We start from the raw sequence: 19,843 nt of genomic DNA, 5'->3' as shown, positions 1-19,843 counted from the left end.
CTCCCAATTTTCATTACATTAAAAATACTTAAAAATATTTTATTTTGAAACAGTTCAGACTTACAGAAAAGGTACAAAAAGAGTACAGTGAACTCCTATATACCTCACTCAGAGACCCACATCAAGGTTTATAATACGTAACTCTTTGCAGCTTGATTTCTGTGCTGATGCTACTAAAATGCTAAATGTCACCAGTGACCTAATTTGCCAAATCCAGAGCCTTTCTCCCAACATGTATCCTCCTCAAACCTCGGTCTCCCTGAAGTATCTGATACCCACGGACTACTCTCCACTTTCTGCAATGTTTTCTCCCAGACTGTCATTACATTACAGTCCACTGACCGATCTTGTCACCCCTCCTGACTGGTGACGCTTCTTTGGTGGTGTCCTTTCACCTCCAACCCTGACTTTTCTGATGTAGCCCTTTTCTGTTTGGTGATATGACCCACACCCAGTGCTTCAATAATTGACCTCTATCCCCACAATTCCTCCAGTTTGATCGGGAGTTTGTCTCCCTTGCAGGGTCTCGGTCCTGCCTCCCCCTGCTAGCCGCACACCCCCTCTGAGAGCCCATGCAGGCTGTCCAAGTCACCCTCAAAGGTAAGCAAGCACAGACCCCATTACTCCCCTTAATGTCAGTTCCTCTATCCGTGCCAGGAGTTCTGTCTTCACTGCACTGTTGGAGATCACTGCTTTCAGGCCTCCTTTTTGGACATTTCCCCTCTTACACATTTTAACTTTCCTGTGGGGTATGACCTCTGTTCACACCAGAAAGCTTTTCAAACTCACCTGTTCACCAGAGAAAGCTCGGATGGCCCGACCCAGTATTCAAAACCTGCATGACCTGGTTCCACATCATCTTTTAGTCTCTGCCCTCAAGTGCCTTTGTTCTAGTTCGTTCTGCTATAGTGGATGTGTATAATAACCTCCTCTCCCAGTGTGACAACAGTGTCTATACCTCTGGCAAGAGTTACTTCCACTCACACAGAACTCCTTTTCCAAATACAGCTGACTGGGCTGGGGGCTAGTATCTAACCTTTAGGGGATGAAGCCAAAGGCTGGGCTCAGCTAGACTCTCTCTTGGTAATTAGCATTAACAGACGTGGAGGCGGTTGCCAAGTGATGGGCTGGAGCTGGACCTGAAGGCTATGACACAGGATGGAGCTCGCAGTCACACATGGAGATGGAGGGAGAGAAATGGCAATCAATCACAAGAGGGAAGGAAAAGTGGCTGAGACTCAGAGCAGGGAAGAGATGGGGCAAAGAGGCCCCGAGAGTTGGAGAGAATAACACTGGGTTTACGGCTTTCCAGTTCCTGCCCTTGTGTCCTGGCATGTCTGAGAGACTGCCATGTCCTTAGGGTGACTTTCCTAGAGCTCCCCCGAGTGGGTTCCTTATGAATGAACAGCCTTGATCAGAATACTCAGTGTGACTTGTTCGATATGTACTGTATGAACGACTCGGTCTCTTCCTAAACCTGGCTCATGTGCTCCTATTGATACTTCTGTGTACATTCTCCTTCCACAACAGTTCCTTCGCTGCATCTCTGCTGGGCAGTTTTTCCCAACCGACAAGGTGAAGTTTTCAAATAGCCTCCCTTCTATTAAGCTTTCCCTGATTCCTCTGAGACAATGTGATCTCTCTTTTCTGTGAATCCCAACAGTGTTGTGTACATTGAAGTCATAGTCAATCCTGTATCAAACTTATTTTTACGTATCTTACCTTGTTCTACAAGGCTATAAACTTTTTATTTTAAAGAATCCAATCCAAACCAAACCTAGTGTGGCGAGTATGAACTGAGCAAGGTAATTCCTGAGCGAAGTCGGGCGCTCTACTCACTGGCCGCTTCATTCTCATGTGATGGAACAGAGATGGCGCTTTCCAAACCTGACCTTCAGAACCACCTAGACACCTTTATCTTTTTTTAAACAAACACATGATCCTGTGTAGTACTTCTTGTGATTCTGATCGAGTAGGTCTGGAACAGGTCTTGGGAATCTATGTTTGAAATTGTACCAGGTGATTCTGATTACCAGGTCAGGCAGAGGAAGAACAAAAACTGGGAGCCAATTTCGTCCAGCTGTGTGACCTTGAGCACAAGCACCTGGGACATGGCAGCAACCGTAACTGTTCTTAATTCTTTTGGCTCAACGTTTTAAACTGTGCTGAAATGCAGATCATAATTTAAGCTACACCCTTAGGTAAGCAGACTCTGGATCAGTGGTTCTTAACCATGGCAGAACTGGAGAATTTCCTGGGGGCTTTTAAAAAATGCCAATGCCAAGGGTCTCCCCACCAGACTGATGAGATCAGAACAGGGGTGGGGTGAGCATTTAAGAGGTCTGGTCACCTGTATTTTTTAAGTTCCCCAGGGTATTCTGATGCCTACTGAGAATTGAGAACCACTCTTCTAGATCTCTTCATAAATGCAGGTTCAGAAGAGAGGAAAAAAGAAGAAATAAAGTACTACCAAAAGCAGCAAAAGGGCACAAAGGAAAAAACAGTAAACTGAAGAGAAATTTGACCTTGTTGCAATTCTGTGTTGGACTAGCTTTGACCAGGAAGTGTAACCTGAATAAATAATTCTTCCTCTAAGTCAGGATACATACTTCCATAACTAGAAGCATCTGACTCAAGATGACAATCTTTTTTTTGTTTGTTTGTTTTAATAGTTTATTGTCAAATTAGTTTCCACATAACACTCAGTGCTCATCCCCACAAGTGTCCTCCTCCATGCCCATCCCCCCCTCCCCCCACATCCATCAGTCCTCAGTTTTTGTCAGCATTCAAGAGTCTCTCATGGTTTGCTTCTCTCCCTTTCCCCCACCATTTCCGCCCTTCTTCTCCCCCTTGTTCCTCCGTCAAGTTCCTCCTAATCCTCCTATACGTGCAAACATATGATATTTGTCCTTCTCTGCCTGACTTATTTCGCTCAGCATAACACCCTCAAGGTCCATCCATGTTGCTACACATGGCCAGATTTCATTGTTTCTCATTGCCATGTAGTATTCCATGGTATAGATAAACCACATCTTCTTGATCCATTCATCTGTTGATGGACACTTAGGCTCTTTCCATGTTTTAGCTATTGTGGAGAGTGCTGCTATGAACATTGGGGTACATGTGCTCCTATGCGTCAGCATTTCTGTATCCCTTGGGTAAATTCCTAGCAGTGCTATTGCTGGGTCATAGGGGAGTTCTATTGTTAGTTTCCTGAGGAACCTCCACACTGTTTTCCAGAGGGGCTGTACCAGTTTACATTCCCACCAACAGTGTTAGGAGGGTGCCCGTTTCTCCACATCCTCGCCAGCATCAAGATGACAATCTTGACAAGCTATATAGAAAGAGAACCTCTGAGAAGAATTGAAATTCATTTCGAAATTACTAGTAACCCTCTCCCCAGTCCAGTGAAGATCCAGATACATACATTTTACATCAAAATGAATACGTTAAGGGCCTCCTTCTCCTTTTACCTTAAACCCAGTTCTCATAATTGCATTTCTATATTTTAAAACCTATAGTCTTACCTTTCTAATAGTCGCAACACATATTGTGGAAAGATTTAATGGGTCTATAGCTTCCAATTTCATTCCTTCCTTGAACCACTCCCCACTCTGGTCTACTTCTTTTACCTAAAGAATTACATGAAAGCACATCTGCTGTTACAACGGTTATCATTTTAATAATAAATATTTCCATTTTGAAAATGTTTACCAGATGAAAAAAACAAATGCCTCTCCTACCTACCTAGTATTGTAACTCAAACCTCCGTCAGAGGAAAGAGACAGTTTAGGCAAATCGACAGAACTTAAGGATAATTATAATCAATAGTGATGACACCTACGGACCACAAAGTCAATCCTTATTTTAAGTGAACAAATGTAACTGTGATTTCCACAACGTTAGGAAAAAACCCACAACCCTCTTTCAAACCTAATTTACAAATGAGGGTTCTTATAAAAACTTCTTACCTTAGCAAATAAATGTGGTGGTGTATCAAAATGTCCATCCTGTTTCTTTGTAATATCTACAAGGAAAAGTTACATACTAATCTGTCAGCATTTGTGAGAAGTCCAAAAACCACGTTTCTTTGAAGGTTTCAAACTCACAAGGTATGTATATTCTAAAACATGGCAGAAATACATGCCTTCTACATTTATGGTGAAAAATAAGTCTTTAATAGTCTTGCCCTCTTCAGCGTACATGTGCTATGAAATACGCTTGGCCATTTAGCATGCTGCCAATTCCTTAATGAGGGAACCACAGCCTCAGGAGTATGTTTTAATGTGTTCAGTATTAGGTCTAACCACATTTAATCTTGCTATTTTGACTGAAATTGAATGCAAAGGGAAAAGCTACCTTTGGATCTTTCAAATGGGCGGGATAAGAAAAGTAGAAGAAAATAAATGTAGTTGTGCCCAAAAGTGCATTATATTTTAATTGACAGCAAGTGGAGGGAATACAAAGGAGTGAGCTGGGACACTCATACTCTGGTGTGAACCTCCCCTAAATAAGGCAGAGTTAGCAGTCCAGACAACTAGAATGCTACCTCTGATCTCTGCTATTCTGTAGAGAAAGGTAACCATGGTGGTACAATTCAGCCTCAAGGATGTTTTCAATAGGCGGTCTTGTGACAGGTGCTTACCAGATCTTTTGAATCGATGGCCTATGCTTCGAGACCAACCGATATGATGGATTAATGGGCTGTGCATATGGCACCAGAAGTCATCCGTCCTATCTTCGCTCTCTTCATACACTAGTCTTAATCTTCCTCCAATTACACTTTCCACCACTGCCACTCGTGTGCGACACAAATGTCTCTTGTCCACCACTTCTACTCTCATGCAAGGTTTGAAAGGATACTGCATACTCTCTGAAACCTTAAACAAAAGCAGACAAAAACTGTTCGGAATTCATGACAGAGCTCTACAACCAATATCAATACTGCACCGTTAAAAATACTGGGTGTACTCAATATTTAATTAGATCATCTGGCTCACTGAATTAAAACAATTCCTTAAAAAACTTCCAAGCTATTCCTTTTTAGAGCTCTCAATTGACACTCCAGTCCTTTCTAAGAGCCTGTCTTTACCTTCTGTGAGAAATCGGGAGGAAGTGTTTTGGCACCAGTAAGTCGTTTCACTAGAAAAGCTTTCCAGTTTGTATACTTATGCTGAATAGCTAAAACAGAAGAAATAACCAGTTACACTTTGGCAAAGAGCAGAACTGCTTCATAAACTATTTAAAAAAAATAACAATTTTCCCCTGCAAATCAGAGTATAGAGGTTCTGAAGAAAAGTCATAAAAATCAAGAAAACAAGCATGTTTTGCCATCACAGAAGTTACTTAAAACCAAAAATGATTATTTTAATTTCTGTACCACTTGAATATTACTGTGTGTGATCTATTTCAATGTCAGTAAGGGCAAACAGGCCACTTACTTCTGGGAGGGACGAGAGGTTTGCCACTGGCTGCACACCAACCAACGGGATGGATGTCAGAACCACAGATATTGCACCAGAAGTCCAGCCCAGAGTCATTTTCAAATCCTTCATATCTTAAAAGGGCATTGTAACCTGGAACCAACAAGTCAATCACCACATAGTAAGAAAAATGGAGTGGAATCAAACAGGACACAGCTGTTGGTAGTGGGGGTCAAACGTGAGGGGGCACCGGCAACAGAATCCCGTGCAGGGCGCGTTAACACACAGCTGGCTGGGCCCCACCCCCAGAGATTCTGAGCCAGTCGATCTGGGGTCAGTCTGAGAACACGCACTTCTAACCAGTCCCCAGGTGAGGTGGTATGTGGATCACACCGACCCACTTGTACAATGCCAGGATTTAACTGTTTTCAGAGCATGGTTTCTCTTCCCCCTTTTAATAGTTAAGTTCAATTTCACCCATAGCTTCTTAAATTTTCTAGAAAAGAAATTCTTAGTGAAAAGAGTGGGAAAGTCCTACTAGAATGTGTAGTTTTGAAAATAAATGAAAAAGGTTATGGTAAGTTAGTAAAATTTCATCCAGATGCCACCGACGTCCAGTTAAAGTCATTTCAAAGAAACTGCTTTGTCCAGCTGATTAGGTAATCAACTATTTTTGAATGATTTGGATGTGGCTACCTCAAGACTCCAAATTTTTCTGTCCTATTTATTTGGAAATAATATGTGAAAATACTAGGTAAAAAAGTTCAATAAACACAAATAAAAGTAAGTAAAATGACTTAAAAACTGTATGTACTAAGCAATTAGCAAGCCTCATTCCTTAGAACAAAAAGTATACGATACATCCTATTTACAGTTTAAAAAGCCCCCAGTTGGCAACATTACAGTTTAATTTAAGGTCTTCAGGGGGAATAAAACGGCTCAACAAACTCATATTCCAGGCAGGGAGCTCATTTGAGCAGCATTTTCACATTTAACACATTAAGGTCTATGATGAAAGTTTATAGCATTAAACCTTTAGTTTCAAAATTCAATAACTCACAGCATAATTCATGAGTTTGCCAACTGTTGCTGAGCTCTAGTTCACGATTAACATCAGGCTCAATTCTAAAGCGTCATTAGAGTGGCTTAAAATAATATATATGGTGCAAGGAGATAAAAACAGAAATGTAAAATTGAAGATGGAAGGTAGAAATAATTCTTGAATATTAAATGCATTGTTCTTTAGAGCTATTGAAATGCAACTAGCTTAAACACCTAGAACAGAAAGACTATGTTGTTTTAAATTACGGTGTAGAGGATAATGCAAGCTTTTGGAGAAGGCTTGTATGGCCGGGGGAACGTTTCAAGGGGAAGGTGGGAACTGAACTGGGTAATATGTGATGTGCAAAGGCAGAGGTGACAACGTGTTCTATGATGGAGGAGAAGAACTAGGACAGCATGTATGGTGGGGAGTACCACCATTTGGTCAGTAGTCTACGGTGCAAGTCATCAATAGCTGTAAATGCTGACCATCTTGATCCTCTGAGGACAAAGAAGCTATTACAGGTGCTCGAGCAGAGAACCAGAGGATGGTGCTTAGTGGCTCAAGGCTGTGAGCAGTACATACAGGGAGCAGCGGGCAGGGTGTGTGGGGGAGAATGGCTGAAGAGCAACAGGAAGAGCAGGATGGATTAGAGCTCGCTCACTAACTTGAAGACAACCTCTTAACTTCTGAATGGCTGTGGGGCCCCCTGCCCCCGCTACCTGCCATAACGTATTACGGTGCCCACCGCACCGCTCGCTGAGCACCTCATCGTAAATGTGGTCTGCACTGGGCAGGTGTCAGCTCATGGAATACACTAGGTTTTACCCTTCTGCACATCACCCACCCATGATGTCTAACACAGTTGATGCTAACGCACCTATGTGATGAGCCATAAGGTAACAGGGACCAGGGTACCAGGAAAGTAGTAGGGGTGAGGAAAGAACTCAAGACACATGAAATTATAACACTCATTTACTTTTGGTGTTATGGACCTTACCACTCTCCTTAACACCTCAGCTTCTGGTTGCTTTGCAAAGTACTTCCCTATACCTAAGGCTGGCCCACAGATCTGGCCTACTGCCTGATATGTTTTACCCTCTGCCACCTAAGAATGGTTTCACATTTTCAGATGGTTGCATGTCTTGATACATGACAGTTCTACAGCCTTCAAATTTCAGTGCTCATAAATAAAGTGTCGCCAGCACACAGCCATGCCTGTTCATGTATGTATGGCTGTGGCTGCTTTCATGCTACAACCGCATGGCGGAGAAACTGTGACAGAGACTGTACTGCCCACAGAGCTAAAAATATTTACCACTTGGCTTTTTATGGAAAAACATGTGCTAACCTCTGCCCTGTTATATTTATTATTTACTTGGCAACAATTGAAAAATTTACAGATAACATTTTCTTAAAAGTTACAGACACAATTGGCATTTTCAGGTAAATTGTTACGTGTGCTTTCACCTGCTAATTTTACAATTCCAGCAATCCAGAAGACTTTGGTAGGTAGGCTGCAGTCTGTATTGGGAACTTCTACTCTCACATTTTCTGAGATATCACCCCAGCAGGTCCCCATAGGTGCCTGTCATATAAAAATTATTAAGTTATCATCTTATTAACATAAATCCTAAAACACATTATTTAAAATAAGCATTACCATCAATAATGGAAATACTAAAGATGCCATTTAATTCATTCATTGTTCTCTAAAAATATGATTGTTATTTCCCTTTTCACAGAATTCTATTTGGAAAAAGCCAGTGTCAGGGACAAGCTCAAGAGGAAGAGAATTCACATATATTAAAATAGATCCACGTTAACTTCAAAATTCAATACTGTTCTAATGTAAGACTTGAATAGCAACTTTTATAAAAGCTGAATCACAAACTCAATAGATTTCTTAGGATAAAGCCAATTTAAGAAACTTGTTATTTTTAATATACACTGAATGAATGCACTTTACCTCAACCTCTAATTTTATAGGATCTGGCTAACAAGCAGAAAGAGAAATAATTGCAACCAGCAATGTGGTTTCCACTAACAGGAGAAACAAAACTTACTTATCTGTATTTTCTACTTAAGTTAAATTCATAAAATAAAAACGTAGTCTGTTAAAACAGATATGGCAAAATCATCGGATAAAGTTATTAACAAGGTGGAGTGGAAGAGGTTTTGGAGATGCATACCACGGCAAATTGTTAAAATAACTTACTATTTTTACATTTCTCATGCAGGAATTACTACCAACAAGAGAGAATTTTCAGTGTTAGAACTGGTAATCACTAGTCTCCACACCACCTGGTTATGATGGGGACTCAAAACCGATTAAAAGAGCATCATGAAGAGTTTCCCAAATCTAACACATTCCCAAATTACAATGTCCATTACATTTTAATCCTTACAACTTGAGGCCATTTATAATTATTTGATGTTTATGCAATGGTTAATTAAAGCAATTACGTGAATTTAGGAATATAAATGCTGATAATACTAAACAGTCTCTGTGGCCTTGATAATCGGCTCCTCGGTTAAATGTAATTTAGAATCTTGAACACAGAGAAAAGGACTGGGTGAGGTTATAAAAGACCTGATAATACGAACAAAATCAGGAAAAGACAAAACAGCTTCAGAGCTCAAAGATGACTAAACAAAGACATCTAAGAGTTACACGATCTAGCCAATTTGAACAGTGAGCAAATGTCGTCCATGCAAGGCTTCTTATACTTTGGGAGATGCCAACCCACAGGAGGGTTAGCCTACAGCAGCACTCAACCCCTACACTCTCAGGAGTTCTGACGTTTCTGAAGGAGAGGAAGAAAAGGTCAAATAACACTGAACTAGAGTAAGTCTGGAAACCAAAGACAGAATCAAATTATGGCTATTACTTTAAGTAGCAAGCAATGAATATACCTTAGTAACTTGGAGACAGTGGCCTATCTCAATATTTGTGATTCTGGAAGAGTACATGTAAACTATCTCCCTGAGCTACGCAAAAAAACAAACAAAAAAACAAACAAAAAAAACAACACAATACATCCAATACGACTACCTCTTTCTGCTGTTTTTGAATTGAAAAATTGGACTCTTCAGGTTCTGCTATCTCCCCCTATATCATTCTAGACTGTAGGGCCATCCCTATTGCCAGCAGATATGATCAGAAAAGGAGAGGCTGGAAGGATGATAGGTAACGAAGATTAAGCTAAGATATATTAACACAAAGACCGTGTATTCGTTTCTGTGAGGATGAACCAATTAGAGCAGACAGGTGCAGCTACGTGTATGCACTACATTAAGGTAGGGTATCCAACCCTCTTTGTTTGGCTGCCAAATCTTGTGGCATGGGTTTGTTTTTTGTTGAGAAGGAAGAAGCATGGTTATGCTGATAAACTGGGGGTGAGGTTGGCACACCGCTAAGTGAATATGGCATACAGCACTCCTCTTTGAGCTAGATATGACAATGTCATACCCATTTTTTTTTTCAGCCTTAACAATTGTTTGGAGAAAATAACTTTTAGTCACGTTTTATTAAAGAAAATGAAGTGTGAATATGCTCACTTAAAAAATAGGTTAATATTCACTTTATTGGGGGATATGATGTTTTTGTCCCTACAGTCTGGATTGGTATAGGAGAAAGTAGCAGAAAGTGACATTTGTTCTTGCCTGTAAGGTTGTGGTTCTGCTAGGCCCTCTTAAACCAATCCATATGGTTCACTCTGAGAAACAAAAAACGAAAAAACAAAAACAACAAAAAAGAGCACCATAGTTACTATGTAGCGTGTGCTCGATGTGTTGAAATGATAAGGTAATTTCATAGATATATCTGCCCTTTTGTTGAAAATGAATATTCTTAAGTGTGGAAGACTAAATGACCCAGGGCTTGACAGCCATCTTCATCCAAGTCATCTGTCTTCTCTTGCTGGCAGGAGGGATACCTCTGAAAGTCTGGATTGGCATAGCATGAACTAGCAGAACCATAATTTACAGGTAACAACAAATTTACCTTCCAGACTCAGGACGAGAGGTCCACCTCAGGCTCCTCCCAAATCAGGAAGATCTGCTTCACCACTTCCTGCTCCAGGGCCACTCGTGAGGGCTATCTGGGAGCGACTCTCCTTCCCTGTAAGGTAAGCTGTCATCAGGTCCTGCAGGACATGGCCAAATCCACATGCTAAGGGCTCCCCAGCACAAATGAATGATAACCTACACCTGACTGTCGTCTATCAAAAAACAGTGGAGCGGGAAGTCTTATTTTCTGCACTTCAAGAACATTCCCAGATAGGCCAACAGCCCAGATGGCTAGTATTTAGACTCTCAGAGTGCTGATACACTGCCCATATATGATGTTTTATGGCAAAAATACAAATTTCCCTCCACAGAACTGCCAACCTACTTTGATAACTGCCCACGACCTTCAACAAGTGGGCAGAGGTTAGCCCTGAAGTCGGCACATAGGTAACCAAGAAAGAATCTATCCCACTGATGATACGGCAAATGTACAGAAAGCCACCACTGAAACATCTTAAGACCAACAGGCATATGATTATTCAAGTTCATCTAGTAGACAAAGATGAAATATTGTTTGGCCGAAAAGGGGAGAAAATAGTACCGGAAATTAACTGGAAAGAAATTAGAATTCCTAAATGCTATCTGCTAAATGTGGTAGGAGGTCAAAACAGGAAAAGAACTGTTCCCTCCTTCTCCAGAAAGTCCACTCACCTTTTGATTTGAGACCAGAATCTACTCTCTGAGGTGGTGGCAACAGGGTGAGGGGAGTGTGAAGGAAGTATACAAGATTTAATGGGGTGCATGGGGCAGGAGCAAGGTTAAGAATGGGAGAATGCTATGTGTGTTTAGAAAGGGGTAGGAAGCAGTGACTATTAATCTGAAAGGCATAAAATAGTCCACAATTAAAAAAAAAAGTATTAAACCAATACTGTTTAAGAATTAGATCCCAATAGCAAAAGAGGAACCACTTTACAAAACAGATCAAAATGAAAATAATCTAGATTGTTTAGGCTTTCTTTAAAACATAAACAACAGGTGAATTTTTTCACCTGCTTTCCTGCAGAAATTCTACTTCATGGCAATACCGACAGCTAAATCAGATAGAGCACTAACAGGTGCTGGGAACGAACTGAAGTTTGATTTCCAGTAGAAAGAAATCCTGCAATCTAGGATGACATAAGTTCTAACTTTAGTTAAAATGGACACGAATATTGATCTTCAACTTTTAGGAAAGTCGGGAAAAAAGCAAAAAAATAATTTTACTTGGAATGGATTATTTTAACTAATAAACATATACTTGAGAAGTCGAGAAATGGATCACGAGTTTTACTGTAAAAAGAAACTACTGTTATTGCACATATACAAACAAAGGACTTCGGTTTTGACCTTAAAATCCAAAAATATGCTTGTGACATATATTGCAAAGAAAGGTGAATAAACAAACTTATCTTCTTCTCAAAACACCAGGCACACAAGTCAGGAGCCAGAGGATTAGAACATAACACATAAGTAATACCAGGTATATTTGTGGAGGCAGGATGAAAGAGCACAGTAAACTCAGCCTTAAAGTTATGGCATATATGTGTACCAAGAACCTTTTTTAAAAAATGAAAACTGCAACTATTTTCAAGGGCGAAAAAAGTAGGATGATTTCCAAACTCCTTAAAGTTATGGCACATATGTGTACAAAGGACTTTTTTTTAAATGTTTTATTTATTTTTGAGAGAGAGACAGTGCAAGCGGGGGAGGGTCAGAGACAGAGGGAGACACAGAATCCGACGACAGGCTCCAGGCTCTGAGCTAGCCGTCAGCACAGAGCCCGATGCGGGGTTCGAACCCACGAACCGCGAGATCATGACCTGAGCCAAAGTTGGACGCTTAACCGACAGAGCCACCCAGGCGCCCCAAAGGACCTTTTTTTTTTTTTTAAAAAAAAAAAAAGAAAATTGCAACTATTTTCAAAGGAGAAAAAAGCAGGATGGGTCTTAGCAAGGAGTTCTCAACAAGACACCAGAGTCCTCAGTCCAGGTATCAAACGAAAAAAATCTCAAGTCTGTGAATCCATGTGTGAAGGATTGTAATTTTATGTTTCATGACCACTTGGGATAAGCGCATTTTGGCTTGTGCTGTAGTGTCTAGGAAAGGGATGTAGTACTTGATTTTACAAGGCAGATAATGGGAAATAGGACTGCTTCAATTTTAAAGACTACTGTCTTTAAAAAAATTAAGAATGCTTTAAAGCTCAATGTTGTATATACACATTGATCAACTGGAGGCTTTCTTGGTTTCAAACATAAATTACTCGAAGAAAATCACCTGCAAGTTTCATTAATGCTGTGTACCTAACTGGCATGTGGTACTGCAGTGATGTTTTGGATTTTTCCACAGTTAGGACAGATACGGATATTGCTTTCAGGGGCTGTGAACAAGTAGGAAATAAAGGTAGGAGATAGACCCATACAGACTATCAGTCTCTGCCCCTGGTTCCTGGCACAGAACCCTTAAAACCTTTGTAACTTCCCCTAAGTGATAATAGCACCATAAGCGTCTTCTGTTCTTATGTTTGGTCTCTGACCCTGGGTCCTGACACAGAGCTCTTGGATCCTTTGGAATCCCGAGTGATAGGAACATCTTTTGTTCTAATAAGGAGACTCTGGGCAGGCTCCCAGATGGCCTCAGGATAGGGCCTGGTCACCAGAAAGACCGGGCCGGGAGCAGAAGCTTAGAACCTTCAGCCCCAGTCCCCATCCTCCGGGAAAGGGTCTGGAGACTGAGTTCCTGACTGATCATGCCTGTACAATGAAGCTTTCATCAGAATCCCAAAATACAGGCTTCACCTGCCAGCTAAGAGTAGATAAAACTGTAACTATAATCTTAAAACCTTTTGTAAGCTGCAGTGGCATAACGTGAGGAAGCGGTCAGCAGTCCCTAAAAGCAAACATCCTCTTCTGATTTCTTTTGCTTAGTGAAAAAAGGTACTAATGCAGGCCTTTCGTAAAAGTGAAGTAGCATAAAGTGGACTTTGAGATAGCGAGAGAAATCTGTATATGTGTTCAGAGAGCTTCCAGGTCGGAGAGCACTTGGGGGTGCTGGGAGACTGATGTGCCCAGAGAGAGTACAGAGGCTCCATGTCCCTTCTCACAACCTTGCCTTACGTATCTTTTCATCTGGCTGTTCACCTGTACCCTTTATTATAACCTGTGTAATAAACGGGCAAGCATTAAGTATTTGTTTCCCTGGGTTCTGTGAGCCATTCCAGCAAAATACTGAGCCCAAGGAGCAGGTCACGGGAACCCTGGTTTACAGCCAGTTGGTCAGAAGCACAGGCAACAACCTGGAACTTTTGATTGGTATCTGAAGTGGGGGGTCATCTTGTGGGACTGAGCCATGAACTTGAGGGTGTGATGAACTCCAGGGAGACCGCGTCAGAACTGAGCTGAATTGTCAGACACCCAGCCGGTGTGAGAACTGCTTGATGTGTGGAAAACCTGCACATGTGAGGTCAGGAATATTATTACATGGCAGTATAGTATGTATGAGTAAAAGACAAACATAGGAGTGGTTTTCCTATAAGGGCTTAATTCAAAACCACATTAAAAAAACAAAATACTATGCATTAGGAAAAGCAGATTAAAGCCCCAAATTGAAATTATAATCCAGCTACTGAAAATAGTAGCCAGAGTTTCATTTATAAGAGATGAATCAGATGACCTAGATGATTTTTAAGATATTTTACAGTGTTGTGACATGATTTACAATTAATTAGAAGTGTTATTACATAATTCAGCGGTTTCCAACCTCAGAGATGGCCATGGACAGGGGAGCCCAGGATCAGGGGCCAAGGCCCTGGCCACCCCACCCCACCCCACTCTTGCTAGACCAACTGGTGTATCCCCCTCTTATCCTACCTGTGCTTATTAGGAAAAAGAGCAATAATTCTGAAGCTTAAAAAAGTCTCAAAACTACCAAACTTTCACCTAGACAAAATGAAAGATATATTAGTAGACATATTTTTAACAGTTGAGACTCAATTTCCATTGCTAATTATAAAAAACACCAAACACTGCTGTAACTGAGGGACTGAATATGAGCCACTGTGCATAATTATAGCAATTACCAAAGAGGACACTGTCCTATGATATACTTTGCAGAAACTTCATCTTCAAAAGTTTAAAGACAGGCTGCAGAAAAGAGGATTCCTCTCTTGAAATCCTGTGATTTTAGAACAAATCACAATCATACGTAAGTGCCAGAAAATATGAAGTGTTTGTTTACCCGTGACCCATACTCCAGGTGAGGCTGGGTAACGTTAGCGTAGCAAGGCAGTCACTGCTCTCACCCCCATCTTGGTTCATTTGGAACAGCTCTGCTTCCACATTACATACTGGAGGCTTCTTAAAATTATTTTTTTTAAGTTTATTTATTTTTGAGAGAGAGAGAGAGAGAGAGTGTGAGTACACACTGAGGAGGGACAGAGAGGGGGGAAGAGAGAGAGACAATCCTCAGCAGGCTCCACGTTGAGATCAGCTTGGGGCTCTATCTCATCAACCCTGAGGTCATGACTTGTGCCAAAATCAAGAGTCAGATGCTTAACCGACTGAGCCATCCAGGTGCCAAGTAAAATTATGTTTGAAAAAGAATCTTCTAGGAGCAGAAAAAGGCCCCCAACCTGTGCTCAGCTGGGGAAGCTGGGGATAAGGCAGATGCAGAGGTCGAAGGAGGGGAGCTTTACTGATGAAACAGAGTTAGGGTGGGGGGGTTGAGTCTCAGCAGATAAGAGGGCGAGTGAAAACAGGCAGGGCCTTGGGCTCCCAGCAGTTCCTGACAACAGACTTTCTACAGCCAAAGCCAGTAGCTCTCCTTGGAGACCTAGAAAACTACTCTGGGGAAGAACCAGGAAGAGTCAGCTCTATAGGATAAAATCAACTGTAGCATGAGGTCTGACCTAAACCAAATGGCTTCAAGTGAAGATGCTGGTTAAGGCAACAAAGCAAAGTCATTTGTACTAAAACACAGTTATAAATTACCAGTATCAGTTGCTTTTCTACTTGATGAGAAAAAGGCAGTAAAGAAAGACAAGTGGAACGGGAAGACCATGGGTTTCTGAGCGAGAAACAGGAGCCTGCATGGTATTCTTATTAATAATACAATGAAGGCTAGCTGCTCTAATCTATATGACAGAACACTTTAATCTTATAACAGCAAAGTTGAAAACAAAATCGATTTTGTTATTATAATAGATTTTCTTATAAAGAACTTTAATACAGTATTAGTCAAAGACACAGACATGATATCAAATCTGCTTTTGGGATTTTGAAATGCTTTAAAAAAAATACCTTGACTACTTACATAACACAGCTTTACATGGTTTATGATATCAAAACATAAACAAACCAAAATATTAAAGACAAGAAAAGAGATAAAGACTTCAGAAAGAGACAACAAAGGTTCCAGGTATTTAGGACAAGAGAGTTATTAGAACTTAGTCTGATTTGGAGCTTCTGAAAAACAGAAAGAACTATAAAGAAAAGAGTTAAACATTGCTTCTCTGTTCTCTTTAATGTTGTTGCTGCCATATATTTAATGCATTTCACAATGTGACACTACCATCCACATTACGGTAAAGTAAATTATGTACTTTACACCAAGATGAAGTTTCTAAGATCCCACTTAGCTTGGTTCAGAGAGTTAGCATGCCACCACTTAAGGGCTGAACACCCGTACTTTCAGGAAAGAAAACTAGCAAATCAATAAACTCAAGCTTTCCTTTATACTTTTACCACTGATTTCATTAGCTCGGGCTTGACCAAGATCCTTTACTGGCAGTGAACAAATGAAAATTCACTTGGGTTCCCACAGCAAAAACTCAAACTCACTTGTCCACATGCTGTTATTTAAAGGAACATGCTAACTTAACAAAAATGTTTGGTGTAAACAACATTTCATTCATTCATTTTGTAAATTCCCTTTTGTTTTTGTACATAGTAGCAGATGGAACCTTTAAATATAAATTAAACTTGTTGAAAGTTCAAAAAAGTACTGGAGAAAATCACAAATAATTGAATAAAAAGAAAAGAGTATCAAAAGGAATGAACCTATGTCAGATAGGTTCTGTCAGAGAAGTTAAAATTTTTAACTTAATTCTGAATTACTACATACACCCTGTAAGAATGTACTTGCTAAAAAGAATACCCTGCAAAGGGTTTTCCATGATATATCATGTATTTCAGCCCACAATACTGTATTTCTAATAGCTCCTTCCTTGTTTCTCTGATTTTACCCTTGAGGACAAAAAGATAACTGGTAGAAAGATCCTTCCATTTCTCAATTATCAGGTCGGATCACACAGATTTAGGGAACATGCATGATGTGTGACTTGTATCACACAGGACCACGTGACATTGCCAATACACGTGATATACAAAACCAGCACCGGATATGGTTCAACTTAGTATGAAAACTGGAGGAGAGACTAGTACTTTTTTCTATTCAAATAATTTCAAGTTGTAATTTCTTTATAGGACACTTTTACTTGTACAACTTCTAAAAGTTATTATTAGGTATTAATAAGTATAATATAAAAATAACACTTTTATGACAACGTATAAAATAAAGATCTTCTAAAGGTAACATGCTTAGGTGTACTGTACCTTCAAATTTAAACAATGACAATGCATTTGAATACAAGGTGAAGAAATCCATACTCACATGTTTAAAGCAGGTAACTGGAGCGGCTATAAAGCTATTGCTATTGATGTAGTTACCCCAGCTGAAGCCTTCCATGGAGACTGCTGCTGAAAAAAATTAAATTTAGTTATATTACAATTCTCACATCTTTTATTTATAAGAAAATGTAAAATGATATATAACTAACGGATCACTTGGGGCGCCCGGGTGGTTCAGTGAGCTAAGCGTCCAACTCTTGGGTTTCGGCTCAGGTCATGACCTCATGAAGAGATCGAGCCCTGTGTTGAGGTCTGCTGGCAGCATCAGCCTGTTGGGATTGTTCTCTCTCTCTCTCTCTCTGCCCCTCCCCGGTTCTCTCTCTCTCTCAAAATAAATAAGTAAACTTAAAGAAAAATGAACTTATTTTGGAAGTTTTCTTTTTTCCTATAAAGATTTAAGACCTTTTCTAAGTAAACATGAACTTTCACATAGATCATTTCTGCAAACTAATGTTAGCTTACATCTTCCATCCACAGCATCAGCTCCTTGGGAAGTAAAGTAAGAAAGAGCTCTTCAGTCCTAAGCAGCAAAGAACAGCTGAGAGCAGAAGTGTTCAGGATAAGAAACACTGCCATGGCTGCTTTTGGGTTTTTATTCCCATGTAGCTGTTGCTACGTACCTCAACGAGATTTTTTTTTAAGTGTTTTTTGGGGGCCACCGGGGTGGCTCAGTTGGTTAGCCATTTGACTCTTGATTTCAGCTCAGGTCATGACCTCAGGGTCATGAGATGGGAGTCCCGCAGAGGGCTCTGTGCTGGGCATGGAGCTCACTTAAGATTCTTTCTCTCCCTGGGGCGCCTGGGTGGCTCAGTCAGTTAAGCATCGACTAGGGTCATGATCTCACGGTTCAAGGGTTCGAGTCCCGCATCAGTTCTGTGCTCATAGCTCAGAGCCTGGAGCCTGTTTCAGATTCTGCGTCTCCCTCTCTCTCTGCCCCTCCCCCACTAGTGCTGTGTCTCTCTCTGTCTCAAAAATACATACCTCCCCCAAAAAATAAAAAACAAAAAGATTCTTTCTCTCCCTCTCTTCATGTCCTTCCCTACTCATGCGTGCTCTGAAAAAAAATAAGTTGTTTTTTTAAAAAAAGTTTATTTTTGAGAGAGAGAGAGAGAGAGAGAGAGAGAGAGAGAGAGAGAGAGAAAGTATCTCAAGTAGGCTCTACACTGTCAGTGCAGAGTGCAACTCAGGGTTTGAACCCACTGAACCATGAGATCATGACCTGAGCTGAAATCAAGAGTTGGACACTTAACTGACTGAGCCACCCAGGATCCTTGAAAATTTTAAGTCATCTACACCTAACATTGGGCTTAAATTCATGATCCCAAGATGAAGAGTTGCTGCTCTTCTGACTAAGGCAGCCAAGAGCCCCACTCAATGAGATTTCTATCCAGGATCTGCCACTAATATGTTCACTAGGGTTTTCACTGCTTTAGTCCCTACTCCACTTCCTTGCTTCTGTCCCCATTACGAATCTTCTATCAGGGCACCTGGATGGCTTAGTCAGGTAAGTGTCCGACTCTTGGTTTTGGCTCAGGTCATATCTCATGGTTTGTGAGTTTAAGCCCCCTGGCAGGTGTTGCGCTAACAGTCCAGAGCCTGCTTGGGATTCTCTCTCTCTGCCCCTCCCCCACTGGTACTCGCTTTCTCTTCCTCANGCACAGAGCCCGACGCGGGGCTCGAACCCACGAACCGCGAGATCATGACCTAAGCGAAAGTCGGACGCTTAACCGACTAAGCCACCCAGGCGCCCCTCAAGATAAATAAACTTTAAAAAAAGCTATTAGAAATGATCCTTTCCTCAATCTCTTCCCCTTATGACTTTCGTCTCCCCACTCTCTTGTGAAGCCTGCTAAACATCCTCTTTGCTTATAATCTCCATAATGCTTCCCACCATCCACAGCTCAGAAGTGGAACCTAAAAAATAATTAACCAAATAAAAAATGTTTTTGAAATTATTATCATTTATTAAAAATTTTTAAAAATGTTTATTTATTATTTTTGAGGGAGGGAGAGAGGGGGACACACATACACATACATACACACACACACACACACACACACACACACACACACACCCCAAACAGGGGAGGGGCAGAGCGAGTGGGACACAGAATCTGAAGCAGGCTCTAGGTTCCAAGCTGTAGGCATAGACCCTGACACAGGGCTCGAACTCATTAACTGTGAGATCATGACCTGAGCCAATGTTGGATGCTTAACCACTGAGGCACCCAGGTGTCCCTGAAATAAAAAATGTTAAGGATACTGCCACAAGCACTGTGAAATTGTCAACACAACTACTGTCTTCTAGAATTATTTATTTATTTTTATGAAGTTTAGTTATTTGAGACAGACAGACAGGCGAGTGGGGGTAAGGCAGAGAGAGACAGAATCCCAATCAGGCTCTGAGCTGCCAGCACAAAATGTGACACGGGGCTCGAACTCACAAACCATGAGATTATGACTTGAGCCGAAATCAAGAGTCAGATGCTTAACCAACTAAGCCACCCAGGCGCCCCTAGAATAGCTTTTTGAAACCAAAACCATCGCCAGGAAGCCTGATGTTATAACATACTGTACTAGTACGACATAGAAATAGCTTAGTTAACAAAATCCAAAATTTAAACGTTATTAACTAAAACTAG

The 19,843-nt window shown here is 40.8% G+C and overlaps 1 protein-coding gene across 6 annotated transcripts in view; it reads right to left on the bottom strand.

Moving 5' to 3' along the window:
- MBTD1 (mbt domain containing 1) overlaps window positions 1-19,843 on the bottom strand; it is a 66,908-nt gene that overhangs the window by 12,042 nt on the left and 35,023 nt on the right. For 3 of the 6 annotated variants that reach the window (XM_077776905.1, XM_077776904.1, XM_077776902.1), the window contains 7 exons: window positions 17,185-17,270; window positions 7,936-8,053; window positions 5,442-5,576; window positions 5,093-5,181; window positions 4,646-4,880; window positions 3,972-4,027; window positions 3,528-3,632 (listed from right to left, as the gene is read on the bottom strand). In XM_077776905.1, coding sequence (XP_077633031.1) covers window positions 3,528-3,632; window positions 3,972-4,027; window positions 4,646-4,880; window positions 5,093-5,181; window positions 5,442-5,576; window positions 7,936-8,053; window positions 17,185-17,270 — 824 coding nt within the window. The remainder of the gene's footprint in view (window positions 1-3,527; window positions 3,633-3,971; window positions 4,028-4,645; window positions 4,881-5,092; window positions 5,182-5,441; window positions 5,577-7,935; window positions 8,054-17,184; window positions 17,271-19,843) is intronic. The other 3 variants (XM_077776906.1, XM_077776901.1, XM_077776903.1) reach the window with 1 other exon arrangement.

This window comes from Crocuta crocuta, unplaced genomic scaffold (assembly GCF_008692635.1).
Source record: "Crocuta crocuta isolate KB4526 unplaced genomic scaffold, BGI_CrCroc_1.0 scaffold352, whole genome shotgun sequence".
Classification (NCBI taxonomy): domain Eukaryota; kingdom Metazoa; phylum Chordata; class Mammalia; order Carnivora; family Hyaenidae; genus Crocuta; species Crocuta crocuta.
This window is presented reverse-complemented; position numbering and strand designations above follow the sequence as displayed.